The sequence below is a fragment of the Carassius gibelio genome, chromosome A19 (assembly GCF_023724105.1).
Source record: "Carassius gibelio isolate Cgi1373 ecotype wild population from Czech Republic chromosome A19, carGib1.2-hapl.c, whole genome shotgun sequence".
Lineage (NCBI taxonomy): Eukaryota > Metazoa > Chordata > Actinopteri > Cypriniformes > Cyprinidae > Carassius > Carassius gibelio.
In genome coordinates, this window is record NC_068389.1 from 16783502 (window position 1) to 16810235 (window position 26734).

The 26734-nt window shown below is 38.3% G+C and overlaps 2 protein-coding genes across 7 annotated transcripts in view; one reads left to right on the plus strand and one right to left on the minus strand.

Annotated features, from left to right (window-relative positions):
* LOC127935390 (cytoplasmic dynein 1 intermediate chain 1) overlaps positions 1-5962 on the plus strand; it is a 53852-nt gene extending 47890 nt beyond the window's left edge. For all 4 annotated transcript variants that reach the window (XM_052533206.1, XM_052533207.1, XM_052533208.1 and 1 more), the window contains 2 exons: positions 1853-1978; positions 3934-5962. In XM_052533206.1, coding sequence (XP_052389166.1) covers positions 1853-1978; positions 3934-4044 — 237 coding nt within the window. In that variant the 3' untranslated portion in view covers positions 4045-5962. The remainder of the gene's footprint in view (positions 1-1852; positions 1979-3933) is intronic.
* The window catches only part of LOC127935389 (electrogenic aspartate/glutamate antiporter SLC25A13, mitochondrial-like), a 43375-nt gene continuing 22603 nt past the window's right edge, over positions 5963-26734 (minus strand). For 2 of the 3 annotated variants that reach the window (XM_052533202.1, XM_052533203.1), the window contains 9 exons: positions 26382-26466; positions 25206-25364; positions 23729-23781; positions 22590-22670; positions 18932-19072; positions 15468-15606; positions 11116-11274; positions 9229-9319; positions 5963-7044 (listed from right to left, as the gene is read on the minus strand). In XM_052533202.1, the coding sequence (XP_052389162.1) occupies positions 6876-7044; positions 9229-9319; positions 11116-11274; positions 15468-15606; positions 18932-19072; positions 22590-22670; positions 23729-23781; positions 25206-25364; positions 26382-26466 (1077 nt within the window). In that variant the 3' untranslated portion in view covers positions 5963-6875. Of the gene's footprint in view, positions 7045-9228; positions 9320-11115; positions 11275-15467; positions 15607-18931; positions 19073-22589; positions 22671-23728; positions 23782-25205; positions 25365-26381; positions 26467-26734 lie in introns of those variants that run through there. The other variant, XM_052533204.1, reaches the window with a different exon arrangement.

The following is a 26734-nucleotide window of genomic DNA, read 5'->3' on the forward strand; positions in this document are numbered from 1 at the left end:
TATCGAACCGTGATTTTTGCATACCGTTACACCCCTAATAGATAGATAGATAGATAGATAGATTAACCAAGCCCTCTTATTTTTTGATATTTTATTATTATTAAACATTATATTAAAGTATTACAAATATTAGCTAATTTTGAATATTTACTGTAATATAGGCCTTCGTTTTAGTCCATTCAGGTAATAATCAATATGGTACTGATATATTGTCCATTATTATTTGTATAACATGGTATATAAATGGTACTCTACACTCAATTTCATTAAGTTACTACAACTTAATATTTAAAAACTATACTGCAATCAATTTAATAAAAAAAATCCAGTGTGTTGGTGCGTGGGTGTCCTCTTAAGAACAATGCACGTTATCCAAAACATCAGGAGCCAGCAGTGCAACAGCAGCGTGCATGCTGACGCACACACCGACACATGCGTAAACAGCCAAAGATCTTGTGCCAGAAAGCAGCCAACAGTTCTCCATTGTCAAGAAATTCACCCATAACACCATTAACAGACTGCGGGCTCGCCTGGTTCCAATTTATGCAAAGAGAGGCTTGCAGCCAATTTAACCTTGCAGTTGACTCTCGGAGGAAGCTGCTCGCTAATAGCTCTCAGGCTGTGGTTAGCCTGTTCTGAAGCGAGGAAGCTTTTGTATTAGCCAGCGTACAGCTTCCATCTTTGCTGACAACATATGTCAGGCCGGTCTTAACTGTCATAAGTAATAGGCAGAAGTCAACTTCACACACGCGCACAAACAGAGCTTGTGTCTCGCATTAATGTGTGCAAAGCAACTTTTCATGATGATTTATGAAATCATTAAAAGCGCTCGTAGTTATTTCCAGTACAGCTGTGGATTCATGTCTTCTTCCTGTTAGAGCTCAGAGGCATCCTAACAACATCATTTGATCACAAGGGATCTATCTGTATGTTTACATTATATGAGTTATAGGCTAATATCCAAAAACTGAAGACACATTTTCTGAAATGAGATTCACCAGAGTCCAAATCCTCTTTTTTTATAATTTATTGTATTTTTCTATATTCTAGCATGTTATTTTATACATTTTAAAGGTGAGTAAAATAGTGATTTTCAACATTTGTATCATTTGTATGTTTTTATTCCTTCTAATTAATATTTTAAGGAATTATTATAAGAAATACGGAGTTAGCAACATGACAAACATTTAAATTTTGTAAATGTAAATTTAGATATGAGATATTAAAAAAGCGGTACTTTTTATAGATTTCCATTATATATTTATTTATACAGTATATAAATTATATATTTTATTATTTAGCATTTTAGACTGCAGTTATTCACATTATACAATTACAAAATAAAACAAACTACCATTGAAACATTTGGGTCAGTAAGATTTATTTTCTGCTTTTCTTTGAATGAAGTTCATATTTTTATTAATCGAGGATGCATTCAGATGATCAACAGTAAAACATTCATGTATGATTTTTTATTATTATTATTATTATTTTTACTTCATTCATTAAAGAAAATGTTTTATAGTTTCCACAAAAAAATATTTTGCTGCACTGCTTAAAATTCAGTTTTGCCACCACAGAAATGAATTGTATTTTAAATTAATTTAAATAGAAACCAGTTATTTTAAATTGTAATGATATTTCACAATTTATTTGATTGATCTTCCATCAAATAAATGCAGGCTTGGTGAGCATAGCATATTTATATCAAAAACATTTTAAATTCTTAGTGTATATGCTGGTGTGTATTTCACCGTGAAAAAGACTTCATTCAAAAACATTGTAATGTGAGTAATTCACATATTGTGTTTGATATGTATGATATATGATTAGACGTGTGTTTTGTGTCCAGGTGCCCACCGCTAGTGTTACAATAGACGGAGCCCCCGCTCTGAACCGCGTCCGATGGGCCGCAGGGGGCAAAGAGGTCGCTGTGGGAGACTCAGAGGGACGCGTGTGGATATACGACGTTGGAGAGGTATGAATCATTTGACACTAATATGGTTCATAATGTGCAACATTACTTGTATTATTCTTCTATCAAGATGATGTTTTTAAGCTGTACGGCAGCTTTATGAGCATCATCAACCCAATACGGCCTGGATGTTGAATGAAAGTGAGTTTGTCATGAAGGGTTTGCGTGTTTACAGAGCTCCGCGTGGCTAGCTTGTTTTTGTTTGAAACTTTTATTTTAATTCCTTATTTTAAGGCAGTCTCCACATGACTTAACAGAGCGGCAAACCACCAGGACTCCCATGTTCACCATCTTCTTTTTCGGTCTCCGGGTTTCGCCTCATGTGTGGGCCAGGGCAGTGCTAATCTTAGCGCAGTGTATCGTGGTAATTGGAGAGTGCGTCGGTCGAGCATGTGGGCTCCTTGGGCTGTTGATAATGGTGGGTCGTCAATAAAACGAAGTGAAGGAAAGTTGAAGGGTTTAGGTGGAACGTGGCTTATTTACAAAAGACTTGGACATGAAGCACTCACCATGGCCTCTGTCAGCAGAGGCAGTCACCAACCTCCAGTCGCGGCAAGAAGGACCACTTCTGACGACTGCCAAGGTCCCTTTGTGTTATATTTAGTAGACTGTGTTAAATATTTGCTTTGGAACACCACAGCATGTTTTCACTACACTTGAGTCATATTGCCTAAACTTTTGATGCCATTTTAGATGGTTTACAGTTGAAGTTAAATAGATTTTATTCTTCAACCGCAGGACACCCCCTGTATAAGAGTTTTTTAAGGCCAGAAATATAATCTATGATATACTAAAGCTAAAGATTCTTTTTAAACTCTTGCTTTGCTGCTGTATAATTCTAGATGACCATAGAAGAAGACAATTTATGCAAATATCTGCTTTACTGCCCCTTGTGGCAACTCAAAGAATGCAACACGTTTTAGTCCTCAGTTATGAATTCTGTTCATACAGTCGAGTGTTTGTGTTCATGTTCTTGCCTGACACTATTACTGCACTTCATACAAACCATGATTTTCTGTGCATCTCCCTTATGACCAGCATGAATTTGATTTCAAATTCATTTTGTTATTTTAGTTTTAGAAGCAAGGTTAAACATCTCATAAATATTAATGAAAAATGTTAAACATATTTTATAAACATATTTTATTATGTTCTAGGAAAATATTTTAACTGCTTCAATTATGAATATCTAAATTAATTCTGTCTGCGAAATTATGTGCTCCAACCAACCTGCAGAAAAAAAAAAAGAGAGGACCCCATCAGACCATAATGTTAAGTTCAATAAAATATCAGATATTTTTATGACTAGGTTAGTTTTTTTTTAGTTTGCAAAACTTGAAGTATTTGATTAAGATTGCAATCATTTTACTAAGTTAGACAATTTCAGATTTATTAAATGTAAACATTTCTTTAAAAAATGGTATAAAACTTTTTCAAAAAAACAAACATATGAAACATTTTATAAATATAGTGATGAAATCCCATTGTTATGAGGTCATTTATTGATGAAGGCCTCTTAAGCCCCCCGCTGTACTCTAAAAGAGCGTGATTTGGTCTTGGGTTTGGAAGTGGCTGTCATCTCCTCCCACCTCTCTATTCCTGTTTAATTATACCCTGTAGATCTCTCTCTCTCTCTCTGTTCCTCAGCCTGGGCGGCAGGCAGCCGTCCTTTCTCATCTAAATCTGACTCTGACAGCAGAAAGCGATCCCACATCGTCACCCAGCCGACCCATAGTCCCCATCTTCCCCTTCCTGAGAACTGACACGATAAATATTCAGCACTCAAAGGCCAAACAAGCAGCTTTATTGTTCTGTCTCTGAATCACAATGTGTGGTGATCTCTTTCCTCTCCCACACTGTGACAGCACATGTAATGCGTAGCTTTTGCTCTTGATGTGGCATTTCGGAGGGGGTGGGTGTTTTTGGCACTACATTTCTAAAACGCTCATCTGTTGCAGCTGGCCGTGCCCCACAGTGAGGACTGGGCCCACTTCGGCCGCACGCTGATGGAGATCCGTGCCAACCACGGGGACGGTGAGGAGGAGGGGCCTGTGGAGCTGGCCGCGTAAACACCGGACCCAGACTGAGTCTGATGGAACACACCCAATTAGCATGTCCACTAGTACTGTGCTGTTTACGCCAATAAAAGGGACCATTGATCCAAATAATGAAAAATTACCAGGGCTGAGTAAAATATTGCATGATTTTTTTTCCTTCCAAAGCAGTTAAGTGCAAATCCTACCCCACAGCGGCTCCGCTGATCAACTCAATCATGCAGTCACCAGTCAAGAAAAGTTCAGAAATATCTTCAGTGGATCAAATCGATGCAAACAGTAGGCCTAAAGCTATCCAGATGTGCAACCAAGGCTATACTGAGCTTAGGGTAGAGGTTGGGGTCAAAGGTTAGGATTTGATTTAATGTTGTGCAGGCAGTCTGAACTGTGATTTATTTGACTGATACAGTCTTTAGAATCAGCTGTGTGGTGGGTTTTGTGCTTAACTGTTTTAGTAGGAAAGAAATCATGAACAAATATAGATTTTCGGATTATTTGCTGACGATTCCTGAAATGCCGAGATGAATGCTGTGTCTGAAATCACATACTCTCTAGATAGGTAGGCCTACTTTAAGTAATTACTTAGAGGCTGTTTAAAAAGTATGTCGTGTGAAGTATGAATGTGTGTAGTATGAATTTAATCATTGTGATTGTCATGTGACCTGCTGGCTTCCTGAGATAGGAAAGTGGCCATTGTGCACACTTCAGAATTGCACTGAAAGTACGGGAACATTTTCTCATACTATTTTATGAATACTGTGAATTCGGGCATACTACATTTTTTACATAGTGTTTTTCGTTATATAGTGAGGAAGTAGTTTATGTGATTTCGGATGCAGCCTCCAGTTTCAGTGACAGCGTGACAATGTATTTGCGCTATCCGTCCTATACATGTCGCTAAACGAATTAACCTTAATGCACAATTTGAGCCATGTTGTTATTTTTTTGTTAATATGTATTTTTCGTAATGTGCAGGCTAATGCACTTAGAAGGTTCTCTGTATCACGTGTTTCTTGCATTGCTTCAGTCTTCAGTGCCACGGCAAATGAAATCATATTATAAATGTGAGTTTGTTGTCTAGATGACTGCACTGCAAATGAATACGAAACGTCTTTCTATTGAGTTGTCCTTGCGGAATGCATGTAACATAAACATACACACAATGTTGTCTGAATCACAAAATTACATTTATAAGCTTGATGTTTTAATGTTTCAGAAGTGAATACAGTGCGACTGGTAAAGACCGATTAAAGAAAAGTGACTTGAATTAGCCTTTTCATTAATTATATCATTTACAGAATTAGCAAATCTATCATCTATTAGCTAAATAGACGTTGTAACTGTTTTAATCACCACTTATGGGAAAGAGCGGCTTGTCCTACACCGTAAAGTCAAACAAGTCTGGAATGACATGAAAGGTCATTTTCATATTTAGGTGAACTATAAATGTAATGTTGTACTCATCGGTTTGTTACGAAGCATTTAAAATGACATTTCATTGCCATGAGCTTTTTGTTGTGTGAGAGTTCATTGTATTTTTATGTTCCATGTCATTAACTTGATGGCAATTAATGTTAAATCAGTTAATACAATTTTTTGAAAATGTGAATTAGAAATAGCCTGCTGCTAGAAAGGCCTCTTCGATGTTGGTTTGTGGTTATTTTTTTTGTATACTTGAAAATTGTGTGTGTGTGTATATTTTTGTACTGAGCCCCTGCATGAGGCATTGACAAATTAAGTTATATATAAGTTGGTGATCGTGTCAACAATATTCACAGTGGCTTTCTCATTATTGTTACGGCGATGCAAGCAGGTATTGTGTGTGCATACTAAAAGATGTTTCACATGTTAGAATTGGTGACCATAATGGAAACTATAACTGTGTGGCTAAATGAAACAAGTGTTGGCAAATAAAATATGCTTCTAGCAATCATTTTGGTTTGATCTCCTTTAATAAATCTGTCCATCAGTGCATCTATTGCTTTCATACGTATACGTGCCATAGTAAGGCACACTATGTACAATCAACTCAACTATACAGCTCAATTTATTCTTCACATCATTTTGTATGGGGCTGAGAAATACAGTACCCACACTGACAAACATCATGTGTAAAACCTTACTGCGGAGACTCTCATTTCACACTGACCTGACCGTAAATGGTCACTGCGTGTAGATTCCCAACACACAAATTTAACACTATACAAACATTAATATGAAATACAATAATACATTCAAATATGAGTGTCCACATCAGCACTGAAATGGACTGCCCAGTGAGTGCTATGTGCTTAAATAGTTTTATGGCAAAAGGAGGAGAAAAGAAATTGTAAACAGTTGCACATCTATCATTTAAACAATACAACATGGTCAATTCCAACTGGATATGCTTGTACGCTTTTAAAACCCTGCAATATGCATCAAGTAAAATGTTCATTAAATAAATAAAACTAGTAGTATATATATATATATACATATATATATATAACTGGTCATTTGAATTGACTGGTTTGTCCATATCCATTAAGCTGGTTTGCAACAGTTTGCTAAAGGTATTTTTTTTGTTGTTGTTCAAGTAAATAGAAAAAAATAATAATAAAAAAAAACTATCTTAATGTTTGATTTACATTTAAATTAGATCAAAGTCACACTAAGAATCCAGGACTTTGTGGTAGATTTTTAAATATTACACATCATCCCATCTAATGTTGTACTTTAAAGTTGTGATTAACGATCACATAAAACATTATTTCCAGGTCATCTTCTGAAGGCTTTCTGTTCTCAACAAGAAGGAAGAGATTCATATGTGTGTTTGTTCCAGTGCTGCTGAAGTGGATGCGTCTGCTTCAAACGTGTGGGGCGGCAGGCGCTCCGAATCGTGGTAGATGCAGTCCAAATTTACTCTCGATGCCAGCAAACGTGGCCACAGCCAACCTGAAGCCACCGATGTGGTCAGGATTGGGCGCCGGGAGGCTGATCCGAGACTTGGGAGTAGGCTCTGTGCCAGCTGGTTTTCTGTGGTGAGGAGAGAGGGAGAGAGAAGATGGATGAGGAGGAGGAGCAAAGGGAAACCTCACATTCTGCTGTGTCCTGTCAGAAAGAATAAACAGCCGGTCTGAATACTGAAAACAAGAATATTTTCCTCTCCAGTTATGGAACACAAAATAAATGAATAGACCAGAACCAGTTTCTTGTCTTCCTTTAAAAAATAAAAAAAAAGGAAAAAAACTTTTCCATGTAGGACACAAAACCTATTTTAGGATGTCCTCTTACCATTTTTGCCTGAATGAAATCATAATCATGTTGCTCAGATCTGCCGAGGCACCAAAACCAGACGTCTAAATCTGTGTGTCCGCATAAGCAATAAAATAAACATGTCAATGTCTATGTGCTTATGTATATTTATGACAAAGGAAAAAGCATGTAAATAGAGTCTCACAATGAACACATTCAACAAAACACCTTTTCACTCATTCTGTACTGTACTGTATATGCATGTGCCGTTTTCTCAGTCTCTCTGTTTTCCTACAGCTTTTGGAGCACATGATTCTGTCAGTTGTGGCACTGAAATATTTTTCTGGAATTACTTCTAGTAATAACTTTAAATTTGACTGCTGTCCCTGGCAAATCATTTTCTACATACACTACCATAAAAAAAAAAAGTTTGGGATCAGTAAGAAAAATTAATACTTTAATTCAGCAAGGATGATTGAAAATAAAGACATAAGATTTCTATGTCAAAAAATAAATGTTTTTGAACTTTTTATTCATCAAATATGAATGGCTTCTGCATATATAAAGCACAGCTGTTTCCAACATTGATAATAATAGGAAATGAGCAAATCATAATATTAGAATGATTATTAATAGGATCATGTGACACTGCAGACTGGAGTGATGATGATGCAGAAAATTCATTTTTGCCATCACAATTAATAAATGAATAATAAATAATATATAAATAATTAAATAAATAATTTAAAATTGAACATTTTAGTGATATTTCACAATATTTCAGTTTTTATAAATAAAAGCAGCCTTAGTATGAATAAGACATCTTCTCTATTATAATAAACAATAGTTTTATTATTGTACAATATTCATAATACTTTATTTATGTGTGTGTGTGTGTATATATATATATATATATATATATATATATATATATATATATATATATATATATATATATATATATATATATATATATACGTAACAAAGAATAGATGTATTCTTATAAATGTATTAAATTTGGCCATCAGTTACCAGCTATAACATAAAAGTAATTATCTGTATCCGCAGGAATTTGAATAATAATGCATTCTTGGTCATATCTATGCTCTCTTCTTCACATAAAAGTTTCAGATCTAAGCTACATAACTGTATGATTTCATTTAAACTAAATGTCCTAAAATACAGCCTGCATTCTAAAGGTTTTGAAAAAGGCAAAGAAAACGCTCTGTTCATTTATTCTGTCCTCCAAAACTTATAAGGAAAAAATTCTTGTTTTCACAATTCAGTCAGGCTGTTTACCTCCAGTACACTTTTTGATATGACAGCAAATATTTATTAAAGTGCTAACTGAGCCACATTAATCAATATATAAACAGGTATAAAAACAAATCCACACACAGGTTTGTATATATAGCATGTTCTTTTGCATGCTCCTGTGGTTTTTGGGTTTCAGGACAGCACAATATTCCACGGGAAAATAAGGTCATTCTGTCCAGAACTGGAACAGACTCCAGTCAAAGCAATTCTCCCCAACTCAAATCACTTGGGACACATGGAGCCATGTGGCTATGGAAGAGCATTTCTAGAAATGTCACCTCCAGGCTTCAGTGAGTCAGCCGACCCTTTCTAAATCATAAAGCGAGGGTGTTTTTAGCTTCAGCAGGAGAGATAAAGATGCCACAGCAAACAGCTTTCAGTCCAGGCGTTCAAAGCTTTCTTGTGTAGTAATTAGGCCTTCCTGCCTCAGCTGTAACAAAGTGCCTGTCGGAATGAGAGTCTTTGCTACAAAGCCAGCCCTCTCTAAACAGCTATTAATGAAATTTCAGGGCATCTGACATTTCAGTGCTCTTCACAATCACACTACGTGGCCCAGAATTTATTTACTTTTTTTTTTTTCTAATGGAAGAATTCTAAAGAAAGTGTTACTAAACTATTTCAAAGTTGTAGGATGTGTGAGAGTCTTACTGTCCACCGAAGTCTATGTAGAACCACCTCTGCAGGAGTTCATAGGTCACTAGAGTCACTCCAAACTGAGGCGAGGAGCGAAACACACGTGCTGGGGGGGGGGACAAAAACATTAGAACTAAGCATCAGCATGCAGTCGATATACATATTTTTAAAAACTTAGTAGAAGGATATAAAGGCATGCTACAACTCACCATTATTCACCCAAAAATTTGTTCACCCTAATTTGATCCAAACCTGGATCGATAAATTCTAAGTAGCTCTTAAATGCAATTCTTGAAAAATTCTAAAGTCCTCAGATATTTTCTTCATGACATCCACGAGACAATGACAGGTTTTGGTGTTATCACACCGTAAGCCTTGCTGATCAACATTATGAAGAAACATCTCAAAGACCGACTTTTGAACTGCATCCAGATTACCATAATAAAGCTACTAAACACTAAAAATATTTTTTGTTTCTTAAAAGAACCTTCTTTTCAAGAGTTTTGTCTTTGGGAAGATCTTAAAGGGATCATACGATACGATTTAAATCACCCAGATGTTCATGCAAAGAAAAAAGGCATAACTTTTATTCTCTCTGTTGCCACCGCTGCCAGGTTATGTGAATTTCGTTGTGAAAGCGAAACTACTTTGTTTGGCGTTCCAAAAGAGGACACAACTAGAAATTAGTGGTTAAGTTGCATTTACAACACTACTTCAGAACACTTAAACTCAAATATTCAGATTTGTGAAGCACATTTTACTTCAGTAAATATGCAATACAACGCATTAAAAAACAGTATAAGTCATTATAATCAGTAACTATGTCCCCACCGGATGCAACAAATGCCTCGTTTATAATGGGTTCTACTGAATTTGTCTCGTCGCACCAGGACACACGCATCACAGTAAGGTAAGGGGCGTAACATTTTCCTCACACTCTTGAGGTATTTGGCCAATCACAATGCACTGGATAGCTGGCCAATCAGAGCAGACCTCGCTTTTCAGAACGATGAGCTTTGTAAACATGGACACGTTTCAGAAAGGTGTGGTACAGAGGAGAAACATCAATGTTCAGTATGTGGAAAATAATGTTTTTTCTTAACCTTAAACCACATAAACACATTGCATTATCCCAAATACACAAAATAATGTTATTTTTAGCAATGTCATATGACATTCTTAGGAAATAATTTTTGAAATGCAAAGAATTTTTATTCTATTTTCTTAAGTTAGAAAACAGTTCAAAAGAATTGTATTATTGCAAATGTTTTGTGAACCCAGCTCCTGACTTTCACTCAACAAAAGGAGAACGTTTCACAAAAGCAATCACAGAAAGTCCAGGGCTGCGTTTCTCAAAAGCAGTGTGAGCTAAGTTGAGGACATTGGTGGCAATGGTCCTATGATTTACATAAAGTAGGCTTATGATGCTTTTGGTAAATGCAGCCCAGAGTCTGTCAAGCTCCAAAAATGAAAATGAAATAAAAATTATAATTGTAAAAGAGAAGCAAAAGTTGTCCATATGATGTTTGCACTATATTTCAAGTCTTCTGAAGTCGTATGGTCATAGTTTTCTAGGAGGAACTGAATGAAATTTAAATGATTATTCACTGAAAATCTTCCAGGTCTCAATCGTGGCTTGAGTTCAATTCAAATGTGGCACGTCGAGAAGTGACTGATGTCAACAACGTTCCATCATTGACACGTCCTGGCACACCATATTTGATTCAATGCTATTTTAGATTGACAACTTTTTGTGAAAAGTTGAAATAGGGGTTAATGATGATGAATTTTTTTTTTTTTTTTTTTGCTGAACTGAGCCTTTAAAATATAAGGCCGACTGCAAAATCGCAGGTCACAAAATATATTAGCATGACTAGTTTCAGGTACGTCTGCGAGATATACCTTCAGCTCCTTTCCAGAAGGCACGAGGCCCCTCCTCCCGAAGAATCTTCCAGAAACAGTCAATGAGTCCATTGTACGTGGTCTGACCTGCACGGGCAGCCACTTGTAACCGGGTCTTGATAACATCAGCAGGGGTCACCAGGGATGCGGCAGGCATGCCTAAAGAGAAGTCACACATGTCAATAAAGAGTCTGATTTAAATTCATTAGAATCCTGAAGTAATAACAAAGGTTTCAGACATCATATCGGAATATAATAGATTAATTAATATAATTCAATCCTTTTTTAAGGCCAGGATTAAAACATTAAAGGGGTGCTATTATGCTCTTTTCAAAGTCTTGATTTTGTTTTGAGGGTGTACTAGAACATGCTCATGCTTGGTGGTTCAAAAAACAATATTACAATACCTTTCTCCCTAGCCTTACACAAACGGCTCAATTAGTTCCGGGTTTGATGAAAGCCCGCCTTACGAAAAACTAAATGTGATGTGATTGGTTAGCTGTCCCAGTGCGTTGTGATTGGCGAACAGCTTAGATGGTGTTTCAGTACTGCACCGCCCCTTGCCAAAGCAGCCAGTTCTGTCTGCTCTGGTATAGTTAGGAATGGTGTCAACATTACCATATCTGTTTGACCCAGTTTCAGACCCCGAGAATATTGTACAAGAGGATCGTGGAGAACCTTTGCATGCACTGATATTGTAAGGCATTTTAGAGTGTTAACTAGGGTTGGGTCGACAGACGATGGCATCATCCATCGCCAATGGCTGAAAGACATCACAATGTTGATCCAGCATCATGACACTCCCCCACCACAAATCCACCACATCTCAATAACGTTTTCAGAAAGAAAATGACGTGTACACGGAACCTGAATACGAAAATATATATTTCAGTACTTTCTCGCAGTTATATCATTGGGAAATGATACTGTAGAGCTATTTAAACTCCGGTCATTTGGGAGCCGCTATTATGCTTGCCATTGAAACTTTTGCCATTGCTTTTGAGTGCACTCAATCACTTTTTAGTTTCACTTTCATTTGCGATCACATGTAATCTGTTTATGTGGATCAGCAGTACTTACCACAAATTTTACAAGATTCAATGTTTTGTCAGTGGTGCTCAGAATCTACAAATAATTTTCTATTATCCTCAGTCTTCTCTCCTCCTTACTCTGTTTATGTGGCAAGTGAAATTTTGTTTTGAACTTTTGTTGAACTATTGTTCCAGCCACCAAAAACAGATTCGCAAATAACCGGCCTGATTTATCTCAAATCCAAAAATACACATGAACTAGACGAAATGACTAGCAACATTTGGCACTATTTTCTCTTATACATTAGAAGCTGTTTCCTCCATCAAATTGAAAAAGGTTAGAGAAAAACTTACTGTGACATGGTATAACAGTAATACTCACTCTCTCAAGATAGAAACTCGTAGTCTTGAACGCAAATGGAGAAAAACTACTATAGCTTGGAAGTTTTTAGAATTGAATGGAAAAACAGTATGTCCAGCTATAGACAGGCCCTAAAACTGCCAGGGCCGAGCATATCCACAAACTCATTGAAAATAACCAAAACAATCCAAGGTTTTTATTTAGCACAGTGGCTAGATTGACAAATACCAAATGCCACCTGATCAACATTTAATAGTGATGACTTTACCAATTTCTTCACTGATGAAATAGATAACATCAGAAATACAATAACAAATGTAGATTTTACAGCATCTAACACTTCAGTTTCATCCATCGCACCCAAACGATAAACTGCAGTGCTTTACAACTATGGGACAGGAAGAGCTAAATAAACTTAACACTGCATCTTAAGCAACAACATGTTTATTAAATCCTGTACCCACTAAATTACTGAAAGAGTTGTTACCTGTATTAGAAGAACCGCTTCTCAACATTATTAACTCGTCTGTATCTTTAGCTCACGTCCCAAAACCATTCAAGCTGGCGGTTATTACGCCTCTTATTAAGAAACCACAACTAGATCCTAGTGAACTGGCAAATTATAGGACCATTTCAAATCTTCCATTTATGTAAAAATTTTTAGAAAATGTTGTGTCTGCTCAATTCTGCTCCTTCCTGCAAAAAATTATCTGTATGAAGAATTTCAGTCAGGTTTCAGGCCCCACCATAGCACAGAAACTGCACTTGTTAAAATTACAAATTACTTGCCTCTTGCGTCAGATCGAGGCTGCATCTCATTGCTAGTTCTACTTGATCTTAGTGTTGCGTTCGACACCATAAATCATGACATACTCATAGATAGATTACAAACCTATACATGTATTCAAGGTCAGGCTCTAAGATGGTTTAGGTCCTACCTTGTTTATTTAAATGGGGAGTCATCTCATTTATCACCAGTAAAATATTGAATGCCACAAGGATCCATCCTAGTTCCTCTGTTTATTTTAATTTACGTTGCACATTGGTAATATTATTAGAAAATATGGGATTAGTTTCCACTGTTATGCTGATGATACTCAACTATAAACAGTATCTCAACAAAACCAGATAAAACTTCTTAATTATCTAAGCTAAAAGTGTGGACCAAAACAACACTACACAGAATCTCGTAGATTACAGTATGCAACGATGGATGTACTGTTACTTCCTCTATAGTCAAAAATCTGAATGTTATATTAGACAGCTCTTTGTCTTTTGAAAACCATATTTCCCATGTTACAAAAACAGCATTCGTCCAACTTAGAAACATTGCCAAGCTACAAAACATGTTACCTGTTTCTGATGCAGAAAAGCTAGAAAAGCTTTTTATGCCCAAACATGTGCCCACACTACAAACGGGCTAAAATTCAAAAAGTGAAAAAGCATAATAGGACTCTTTTACCGTATGTAAATATTGTGACTCCCATCTATGATTAATGCACAGTGTGCCATGAATTAGTTCAGTAAAATAAAAACCAAAAGCCTATTTTAACAAATATTATAAATATCTCAAACGTTTATCAAACAGTATGCATCCTTTTTCACTTAAAAGTCCAGACAATGCTTAATAATGAGGCTGGCATAAGCCCTGTCCCACGCTGTCCGGCACAAAGGCCACTGTGGCACCAATTCAGCTCTTAATAGCCTAAATCAGCGATAGCATTTAGACTGAGCAGTCACACCGCCAGCACGCCAACTCCACCGCATGTTCAAGAGCTTTATTTAAACATCCAAATAAAATACTTCATCTGAATAATTACAAGCCTTTCTCTTTGTTGACCTGCTCCGATGGACAAAACCTTCATTATTAAACACAAAGAGCATAAGATATCTTTAGAAAAACACTTGCTTTCATTTTTAGTTCGGTCTGTATCTGTGTTATTATCATTAGCAAAATCTAAAATGAAACATTTTCATAGAAAGAAATATAATGTATGTTAAACAATTTTAAATTACACCTGTTGGCACATTAACTTCAGCAGGCTAAAAATACTCAAATTAAAAACTAGAAAACTCTGAACTATATGAAATTAAAGATTACAGACATGTTAAAACTACATTAAAAATGTAACACAAACACCCATTTCCTCAAGAAGAGGCATGAGTAAGGGAAATACTCAGGGAATTGTGTGTTGGTCAATGCCCCAGAAGTCTGCATGCCTACCAATAATGGCACACAAACTGAGCATGTGATTAAATTTCCTGAACTGACTGTAAATCACTAATTGCCTTGAAGCTCGAATTGCTGATAAATGGTAAACTGAGTGATACATGCCATAAGAACATATCTAACCACTGCTTTTTAAACCATCTGACAGATATAAAACATTGGGGAAGACAGGAATGCTAAGCTCTCTCTGACCATGTATGGCTTTTCGATCTCATATCACGTTCAAGAAGCAGTAAATCAGAAAAAGCAAAAAGGATTAGAAATAAATATTAATTTTCTTTGAATCACATTCCAAACCATACTGGCTTGGCCAAAGATGTAGTCTTTTTAAACAATGTTTTCTTAAGGATGAACCACAAGAGTAAAATATTAAAAACAACATTAGATCTGGATCGTATTTTATACGTGACGAGGAAAGAGAGACTTGTAAAAATATTGCAAGTCAGATCTTGGATGTGTTGGCCTGGTCACGCCAGTATCGTAGGGTCTGTTTATTGCTCCTGCAGTATGGCTACTTTGGGACTTTGAGATATTTTTTTTCCTCTTTTAACACTCTCAAAGCTCAAAGCACAAACTTCCAGCCTCTATATTAAACAGTGGAAAATATCCGACCCTTGGCAGGCGTGCTGCACTTCAAAACACAGCCTAAATCACTGAGCACTCTAATTACGGCCAACCGCAATGGAGCCAGCGGTGGCAGGCGGCTACCGGAGAGTGCGTGGTGGCTTACCCGCCAGCGCCCCTGCCAGGAAAAGCCTGCCAGGTCCCACTCGCCCATCTTCATCAGTCAGGGCCGCCTTGGCATGTGCGTAGCAGGGGAAGTAGATGGCAGAGAAGGGGATGTCTCTCAGGAAACAAGCTTTTGCACCCTGGGGGCCAAGAAGACGGACACGTCGTTATGTCAAAATGGAAGACATTAATATTTCATGAGGTATATTACGGAGACAGTTTTTCATTCGAGGACTGAAGTTGTGTAGTATTGTGAGGTTCTGAGATATTCTGGGAGTTTATGGTGTGTTGATGTCAGCCCTATGGACTGAGTCTGTTTTGTGCCGTTTCTGACTTGTCACTTCAAATAAACATTCACCATGTAGTTTTTTCTTGCAAGAACGGTCGTGGAGACTATTCCTGCGTCTCTCACTGTAAACAAAGCCGTACCTTCAACGGGATTCGGTTTCCTTGTTTTTAGCGTGCTGGTGAGCAGCCAGGAGTAGAGAAACAAAGAGATTTTCCTCTCAGCAGAGCACTTTAAAGCCCGGCTGAAGTGCGCTTTAGACAGGCTTCATTAGACTCGCAAGGTTAATCTGCAGCGTGTACACAGGTAGCGCAGATAGCCAAGGTATCTCTTTCCTGAAGCAATCTTTGTGCTCTCCTGCGGGCCAGGGCAGACTGCCTGCTGCGAAACCAGATAAAAATCACCCCTTTGTCCAAAAGACCAGACCTGGCTCATCTTCTTTGGCAGAGCCCGGCGTGCCGGAGGTAAGGGTTGTGTTAATGTGGGAACATCTGCATCCACTGGCCCTCAGTGTGCATGATAACTCGACAACAACAGACTTGCAGGTGTGTGTGTGAATGTGATATGAAGTGTGTGTCTTCGGTTTGGAGCACGGGCAGGGAGAAGTGGTGGAGGCCCTGCAGCAGCAGAAGGGAAGAGGCGGGGTAATTAGGCTGACAAAGACCGCTCTGTGCCTGGGCTGGACCCTGAGGAGCCAGGCCGTCTGAGAGAAGCAGGCTGCAGCGTGTCTCCTGCACTCAAAGCACATTGTCCGTGCGGCTCAGGAGAGACACAGATGGAGGGGAGGCACCGGATTCGACATTCTTACACATACACATGCTGTTGTGTACGGTAGCAAACCACCCCCACCCCCTGACCATGACTCTGAAATAAAGACTCCTTTCCCACGACAGGCTGACAGGTGAGGCCTGGAGACGTACGTGTCTCGGCCAGATGACAGGAGCGCAGGTTTTTTTCAAGTGATAAAGTGATTTTCAAGTTTTTTTACTGATGAGTGAAGCACATTCTACTGTAATCTACTGAATGATATTGAAATTAAACATGAAGTATTGATACTTAAAAGACAATATGGAAAACAAAAGGTTAGGTATGATACAACCGATACAATAGAAGCTGCTACAATGATTCTGACTTGTGTTATTGTCACATTAGGATTATACATACATACATACATACATACATACATACATACATATACATACAGTACAGACCAAAGGTTTGGACACACCTTCTCATTCAAAGAGATTTCTTTATTTTCATGACTATGAAAATTGTAGAGTCACACTGAAAACATCAAGGGCTATTTGACCAAGAAGGAGAGTGATGGGGTGATGCGCCAGATGACCTGGCCTCCACAGTCACCGGACCTGAACCCAATCCAGATGGTTTAGGGGTGAGCTGGGCCAACAAGTGCTAAGCATCTCTCAGGGAACTCCTTCAAGACTGTTGGAAGACCATTTCAGGTGACTACCTCTTGAAGCTCATCAAGAGAAGCCAGGAGTGTGCAAAGCAGTAATCAAAGCAAAAGGTGGCTACTTTGAAGAACCTACAATATGACATATTTTCAATTGTTTCATACTTTTTTGTTATGTATATAATTCCACATGTGTTAATTCATAGTTTTGATGCCTTCAATGTGAATCTACAATTTTCATAGTCAGGAAAATAAAGAAACCTCTTTGAATGAGAAGGTGTGTCCAAACTTTTGGTCTGTACTGTATACACACACACACACACACACACGACTGAACAAAGTGGGTGTATACTTGTGTCATATAAACACATCTTAGACTTTAATGTTCTCCTCTCCTCTCCATTATTTCCTTTCCTCTCTACTGCCTTCATAAATAATTAAAAAAGTGAACACCAGTTATTATTACAGCATAAACCAACATCAAGTGTCTACATGTAATTAGCACCACACATAACACCTACGCAGAGGTGAACGCCTCATTCATCTCTCTCCAGCTGTCCATAAAATGTCAGAGAAGGCAGCCACTAGATGAGATATGACCCAACTCCATCATGGCAGTCCCCACAACGTTGTTTACACCAAAACACTCGCTCTCCGCAACCTCCTGTGCTCCAAGCCTCAGGAATGCAGCCCTGCATCCCTGCTCAGATGCATTCAGCAGCAGCAGAATAACTGGAGATCTTCTCCTGCCGCGCGGCTGAGCCTCATGGGGAAAACAGGACACAAAAGCAGCACTCAGGGAGCCGCTGTGCATTCATGGTTCGGAGAGGCTAGTGCTACCTGGTCCGACTGCTACAGCAGACCGCAGGGGGTGGATTAGGACCTGATGGTGTGTGTGGGTGGGTGGGTGTGTGTGAGAATTGCTGGAGAATGTGGAGCATGACTGAGGCACTCAGGGACACAAGAGGGAGTCCAGGGAGTCAATCCACAGGTGGGAGGCGCTAGAGAGCTGAGGATGCTCTTCTAGGTTGTGTAGTAAGGTGAATCAGACTGTATTTTGGAAGGCTATTGGAAGAGGTGTTAAATATATAAACACTTATATACCAAATACACACACAAAACATTATACTAAATGTAATAAAAAGGCTTAATTATGCATATTTTTAGGATAGGTAGTATACAGACCGACTTTAAAATTAAGCATGCCTGATTTTGCTTATGACCCCCCCCCCCCCCCCCCCACACACACACTTAATATTTAACATTAATATAAAAAAAAATATATATATGTGTTAAAAAGAGCTGAATTTTTAGCTGCCATCCAGTCTTTAGTGTCTGATGCTCAAGGAACACTTGTTGTTAATATCAATGTTAAAAACTGTTTATTTGAAATAGCATTATATACTGAATAACATCGTATATGTTGTCAGTCACTTTTGATCAATTTGATGCATTCTTGCTGAATAAAAGTATTCATTAATAACCCTTTTTTATGTTCTTATTTTCTTAAATTCTTAAAATAAATATAAATGGGTAGTCAATGCATTGAACACTTAATTTCGCTAAATGCTGAGAATTCATATGAAAACATTACTACAACAGTTTTAGCCTGTATAGGGTAATATTTCCCAATACTCTTAATTTTTTATTCCATAAGAAAAAGTATGTACCAGTGAAGTACACATTGTTCTTGATGCACATAGCATATGTATCTGACGTTAAATTGATTAGGTTCAGTTTTTTTCTTTGTGTGAATGTGACGTACCTTGTACAGGCCGAAGAACCCCAGGTCACGGATGACAGAGAGAGCGCTGACGCGTGGCCCTGTGGTGATTTCTCCTGCCACCTGCAGACGGATCTTCACGATCTCCAGAGGGTTTGTGAAGATCACCTGAGATCCCCCAGCCTAAAGATCAACAACACAGCATAAAGGTTTTCACCGAGCTTCATTAAAATGCACGTTTGTGAGTGAGAAGGGTAAATGAGGAAAAAATGTTTGCTGAACGTATGTACAGATCATCCGTGATAAGTCTGATGTTACAGATGTAAATACGTTCCGATGAACCCAAAGTGGAAAAGCAAAAACGACAAGAGGGAAGTAATGTGATATTCACATTAGAAGAGGACAATGCTTTAGACCGGGACCGAAGAATGACTGTGCCATTGTCACAGGAGGAGGTTATACCTGCCACAGACAGACGGTGCCTGAAACATCACACAGAACGCAGGCCCCTGGGGGCCTCTCAAAAAACAACTTCAGGTCTCCAACCTTGTACTTGTTACAGGTTCGAACAGGTTCCTCTGAGCTCTTTGAAATGGTTTGGCTTTGACGTGATGGCATCTGAGGCTGCAACAGAAGCATTTAAACATGTCTCGCCAAATAGGCTGGCCGCTTGCCGCCTCCGTGCCCTATCTTTCCTGTTGCTCCTAGTTACTGAGGCTACACACAGAAAAACAGAGCAGAGTAATTAGATGGAAATCAGTTTCCATGGATTTCTTCTCTTTCCCCCAGCCCTCCTTTTAAATACAGAAGGGCCTTGCCGTTTGTTTGTTGTTGGTTTTTATCTTCTATTCTTTCAGAGATATTAACGAACGGGGCGTCTTACGGGAATCTGGTAAATTGGTCTTGAATCTCACAAGTGAGCACATTTAAAAATCCCACTGAGTCTGAGGCAGCATATTTAAAAATAAAGATCATTTTCATCTCATTGAAGGTGTAGTTCAAATAGGATGGACCAGAATAACCTGCACTTTTCATCCAGAGGAAATTACAGCTAAAGACGTGCAGAAAGGGGTTCCTACCTTTCAGAACTCACAGCTCCGACTTAACAGTTAATACATTTCATGAATTTGGTTTATTTTGATGTACAATTATAATAATTTTTTAAAGTATTAGAGGCACAAATCTATAATTATCTATAAAATTAACCTTCTGTATTGAATCTAAGAATTATAATCTTTGAAAACAAATTCATTTTCAGAACTGAGTGAAAAAAAGTTTTTTTCAAAGACAAAGTTTGAATTTCATATACTAAAAACTTAATGTAAACATTTGATTCAAACATTTTTTGAAGGTTAAGCACTTCCTTTCACTGACCAGTTATTTAAAAAAAAGAAGTTACGAGTTTCGCATCCTATTTTATACCCTATTTCTGGAAAATGCCACTTATTTATGTGGAAAGTAATCTTTTATGGTTAATTATGGCATCAGGGCCAAAAGCAATCTTATTTTCCCCTTGTTTTGGCAAGGAATAACACACTAAGGAGAGGGCCAAGCTATTAGCCACATTAAGTGGGTACTAATTGGATATTTAAAAAGTTACACAAAGAGAACAAGCAAAAAGCAAACAAGAACATCGGTTAGAAGACAACAGATCGATCACCTCTGGCAAAGAGGCAGTTTAAAGAGCGGGAAGCATGCGCTGCAACGTGACTGCAAGAAATGCGATTTGAGTGAAGAGTGAGCCAGCGTTGGCTCGATAATTCGGTGGTAATTACAAGGCAAGGTAATCCCCAGAGGCACTGGGAGCGTGTGTGCGTGTCTGAGGTGGGTGGGGGGTGGGGTACTACACACTTTACTGGCAAGATGAGTGCAACTGAAAACAAATACTTAACGCACACCGAGCACATAAGCATCACACACAAAACACTACAGTCTTCTAAAAACAAAAGTTCAGCGCCAGACACAAACATTAGCTTCCCTTCATTAATACTCGCTCACATTCCGCACACTTAAACAGGATTACACAAGCGTTCTCATGTAGAAATGGGGGCACTGCGCCAAAAAAAAAAAAAGTTTCGCAACAGACTAACAAACGAATGCTGAGAAACAATGGACGAGCTGAATTACATAGCTTTACAACTAGCGCTGCAAATGAACAAAGCATCACTGTATCCATGCCACGGTTTCCCCCGCTCTCTACGCCATTTTACGTTGGCTAAGCTAGTATTTTGAGTAACCCAGCCCTCAAATGAAGGCCAGCAACAACCAGATAAGAATCCGGCCAGCTCCACGGCCAGCGAGGCGTGCTGTTCTTACCAAATGATCGACTCTTGGCAACTGTCAAGGGTCTAATTCAGAGGCTGCAATGTGAGAAGAGAGGAGCTTGAAGTTTTAATCACTGCAGCTCCACAACCCTCGCAATCTCTTGCTTTTCCCCTCTCCCGTTTTCTGTGATTTTTACTCTCCTTCCTCAGACAGAAACACTCACGGTGTGCAAATCAGCCGTCTAGTCTTTTCCCACTCAAACCAAATAAATAGATTTGATTTGCCGTGGCTGCAGTGTCAATAAACACGGCTGTGAGCGAGCGGCGCGTGTACAGGCGTGAGAAAGAGAGCGGATCCTGCCAGGCCAAACACTGGGGATTCGGGCTGAGATGAAAGGAGCTGTCAGAGAAATCAGAAGAGGAAAAACATCTCCGTGGCACAAGCTCCCTTTCTGAGCTGACTTCATCTGCAACCAACCTTATGTTTCCGTAGCCATCTCTTTTCAAATCTCAGAGCAGAGATCTTGTGGCTAAATGCACTCACGTCGCTATAATCGAGACTCACAATCATCCAAGAGTCTGTGATGCTTTTTTAAATGGAAACCCACACGTGATGAAATGTTTTAGTAATGACTGTGATATGAAAGAGGGTCTTTCAGCATCCTGGGTCAGGGCAGACATGAAGAAGCACGGTCTGGTTTTGACAGGTCTCAGGTACGACACAAACAGGAAGGCTACCGCTCTATGAAATCTGAACTGAAGGCATTCGCTTTCGCACAGATCAGACAAGAATGAACTGTAGCACATGTAAACGTTGCAATAAAATGTCAGTTTCGCCTTTACGCTTCTAATGAAAAGGGTAAGTGATCTCCTGTTCATGCTTGTGATGGGCAGGTTGAGAATCAGCAGCCGTGGGGCGGCAGACTATGATTTAGATGTGAGATGACATGTTTTTAAACTCTGATGGGGCTGAAGTGTCTTTTCGGTCACCTCACAAAAGGAGAGAAGTGTTCCCTCAGGCCAAGGCTTAGACCTCAAAGCCCACTGACATTCAAAACTAAACTCCTTATTGTCAGTGTATGGTTACTGCATTATGTATGGTTTATTTGTGACCCTGGACCACAAAACCAGTTTTAAGTTGCTGGGGTATATTTGTAGCAATAGCCAAAAATACATTGTACGGGTCAAAATTATAGATTTTTCTTCTATGCCTAAAATCATTAGGATATTAAGTAAAGATCATGTTCTACTGTAAATATATAAAAACTTAAATTTTTTTTGCACCCTCAGATTCCAGATATTCAAATAGTTTGTAATTGTAAAAAAATTTATATCTGAATTTATTAAATTCAGATATAAATCTGAATTTAATAAAATTGACCCTCATGACTGGTTTTGTGGTCCAGGGTCAGATATCAAAGTATAAAGCTACTCACACATCCGCCAGCCAAGATTTCAGCAGGTATAGGAATGCTGCCATCTTTTTTCATAGTCTTTCCTCTCACAAAGTCGTTCACCTGTGGAAAAAACAAACAGTGTAGCATCAGATATCTATAGTTTCTTGGAGGAAGAAAACTGCATGGGAGATTTTTCTTTACACCTGCACAGATTCAGCACATTTTTTTTTATTTCATAATTCAAACACATCTTGTTTATTTTACTGGGAATGTTTAAGCATCCAGTTCATGTAAGGAGATATTAAAAAGTGACTTAATTTAAATGGGCACAGCTATAGCAGTCTGCACAATTCTTAGATTTTCCTATAGAAGCCTGTTTGTGCCTCAGAATAAAAAATAAAAAAATAAATAAACCAAACAACTGTGAGTTATCAAGTCACAATTACAATTGTGATACATAAAATTGCAACTGTGAGATATGAATTCACAATTTTAAGATACAAAGTAACAACTGTGAGATAAAGTCACAATTGTGAAAAGTCCTAAATTTAATATGAACTGCAATTTTGAGAAAGTCAGCTTTGAGATATCAAGTCTGTAGTTGTGATTTTTAGATTTTAAGATATAAAGTAAACTGTGAGTTATCAGGTCTTAATTTGAAGATTTAAAATCAATTTTGGTATAAAGTTGCAATTTTGAGATATAAAGTGGCACTTGTGAGATAAAGTCATAATTTTGAGATATATTAAGTTGAAATGTTGAGATATAAAGTGGAAATTTTGATAATTAAAAAAGTTAAGCTAAAATTCTGGATAAAAAGCCACAATTATGAGATATAAAGTCACAGGTGTAAAATCTAAATTTGTAATTCTAAGAAAAAGAAATTACATTTGTGATATAAAGCTGTAAATGTGCCGAGGAAGCCACACCGAGAGATACAAGGTCGTGATTGTGAGATTAAAAACCACAATTGTGGGATATAAAGTATAAGTGAGCCTGCTGATGCCCAAATCAAGGGGATCCAACAGAAAACAGATTCACTTCTTTTTCAAGGGGCTAAGGCGAGTCAGTGAAGACAGGCAGCAGGCGGCCGGGAGAAACAGAGGGGTGCATTTCTGAGGAGTTAAGGGCTTGGGTTTTAAGAGGCCAGGCTGATGTGGTGAAGGGAGAGCACTTACTGTAAGCTTTATGGCTTTCTCGGGAGCCACGCCCAGAAGCTGCGGTACGAGGCCTATAATTAGAAAACAAGTTGATTAAAAAAGACAGGGGTGCGGGAAGCACGACTTTCCTCAATATAAAAGCTGCAGTGCTGCCTCCAATTCTCTATCATCCACACACTAATGAACACTATTGATGTGGAGTGTATAAATATCGGAAACTTAACAGTACTACAAACTCTATTTCCCTTTAAAAACAGTCTTAACCAAAGTTTACACAGCCCTCAATTACAACGCAGATTTCTGGCTTAGACAAAAACAAAACTAAATAATCTGATTTAAAAAGTGATGTCCCGTCCCCGGCAGTAACAAACAAGCGCAATAATGTGGGCATACTATACAAGTGTAAATAGGCCACACGGTTAGAAGAATACAAACACAAACATTTCGTAAAGGCATGGTCTACGGAGTGCATTTGTGTTTAAATAAAGCAGATGAATTTACAAATAATATTTTTGAAAACATTATCATCCATATATTCCCCATAAACAATTATTGTTCATGCATGCTGCTGAATGTTTTGTGTTTACCAGGATAGTGACATCATCGGCTGTCATCTTTACCAGCTTCTGAGCATCTACTCTGTCAATAAACAACAAGCGTGACTTTGCCTAAGCAAATTTGTGTCTCGAAAAATAGTAAGTATGTTTATTACTGTCCTGCATTAAGGGATCTGATATAAAAAGCTGAAAAAATATGCTAAAGATTATTTAAAATAAATTAAATCATTTTTAGCTACAATAATTGTTTAACCTAATTACAGATCAGGTGGCTCAAAAATCTGCCATTTCACAAGCTAGAATAAGAAAGATACTTCTGTACTAAACATACACAAAACTTTGTGTTGGTCTTTAAAGTACATTTTATGCATTTAGCTAAAAGCCTGGACTGCTCACTTCCTTGTTTAAAAACTAAACTATCCATTTGCAAAAAACAAAAGCACTTAGTACTCACTTCAAATATAGTGCTCTCTGTCATAAAGCACTGATATGCTCTACTAAAATGAGCACTGAAATCCCCGTTATAATTCTGCACGGGTGACTAAGATCTCAGCCTCTCTTTTGTCAGCTTTATGATTGACAAATACCAGCAGTTAGTGTTCTCAATGGAGGTCACATGGCAATTGCACCTTGCAATCACAATTTAAATCTGTGCCCTCAGAATGCTTTAAAAACTCATGTTCCAGCTCTAAAATCAGAGCAGATACTCATTATCTGAGTGCCATTGACTGCATAGAGCATTCATGTTCTTCATTGTTAAGTTCCTGTGCTGGTATGTACCCATTCATGCTCTGCACATTGTCCCCCTCAAGCAGCAAAGGTAGACTTAATCTCTTCAAAGCAGGTAAGGTCAAAGGGAAGATGACCTGGCCCTGGCTTTCATGAAAACTCTTTTTGTTGGTGTGTCCCTGATGGCCCGGCTGCACAAAGCCACTGACCTCTGTAGAGGCCGAAAAAGCCCTCGTAGCGTACGACCTTCTTGAAACAGTCAATGCTGTTCTTGTACATCAGCTCTTCCACGAAGGAACCTGAAGAACGTTGGTTCTGCATGCGGGTCTTCACCAGGTCGATGGGGTACACGGCAGTGGCACCCATCGCTGTCGTGAGAGGAAATGTGTTTTAAACTATGTACGATATGGAATAATAAGACTGTTTAAGGAATAGTTCACCCAAAAATGTAAATCTCCCAAAAATGCATTTACTCTCTGGGCATCCAGGGCACCATATAAAGCGTAAACGGTCCAAAACAGCTCTAAACAAATATGATGAACATTATTATGGATTATTAATATATTATGGACAGGTATTTTGGCCAGAAGCAATGGTTTAAAGTTAAAATGCTTTAATGATGGGACTTGTTTTTTTAGAAACACTTTTCATTTACAAGACCATTTACATGATCAATTACTGGACTACTGTAATATCAGCTACTTTGGACTCTCATTTTGACGGCACCCGTTCACTGCAGAGGATCCATTGGTAATGTAATGCTTAATTTCATCAAATCTCTTCCGATGAAGAAACGTTATAAGAGTTATATCTTGGATACCCTGAGAACGAGTGCATTTTCAGTAAATGTTCATTTTTGGGTGAACTATTCCTATAAAATTGAGAATATGCTGGCTGATGAAGGACACATCAAAAAAGAACAAAAAAAATGTAATAGAAAGGGAAGAAAGTCAGGATATTTCGGAAGAACCCATCAGTCAGTTCTTATCTGACAACTTTGGGGTGGACACAAAGGGGGATACAGCACCGACAGGCTTAATTAAAGAGTGAGTTGCCCTGCACTACCTCCTTATTACCTTGTCTCCTCTGAGAGAGCCAGACTGGAGCCAAACACAGGGCCAAGCACCACCTCCTTACGTACACACAGTCCAGCACACACACACATACACTCTCACACACCCCTCTGATCACTGACAGGTACAAAAGGAGGTTCCCATGGTGCATAACCTCATTAAACTAGAGAAATAGCCCCCTATGAAGGCTATAGGGCAGGCTTTGTTATTCTTTTTGTGCAGTCCTGCTATCTCTGGCGTGGAGGAGGAGGGGCTACTGCTGGTGCAGGCTCAGGTAAAGGAGTGGTGCACAATGATCTGTGACTGACTCACCTCCAGCCACAGAGCCCAGAGTGAACCTGTACGCCGACTCAGCGGCCTGAAGCAGAACCGAGCGAGATCCATCCCCACCAGACTGCTGTGGAGAGAGAAAATAAAAAGATGCTATAATATAATCATTACATTTGAGCACTAAATTAGCATATTAGAATGATATATATAAAATGATATATAATGATGAAAATAGAACATTTTAATATAAGAGAAAATATAGAATCGAATAGAATGTAATATATGGCTTATAAATAAATTAGAAGCTGCCATGAAAAGTTTCGCTTCCATATTTTATTTTTGATAAATGTACTATTATTCTAAGTGACTATGGAAAATAGAAAATGCTCATGTGG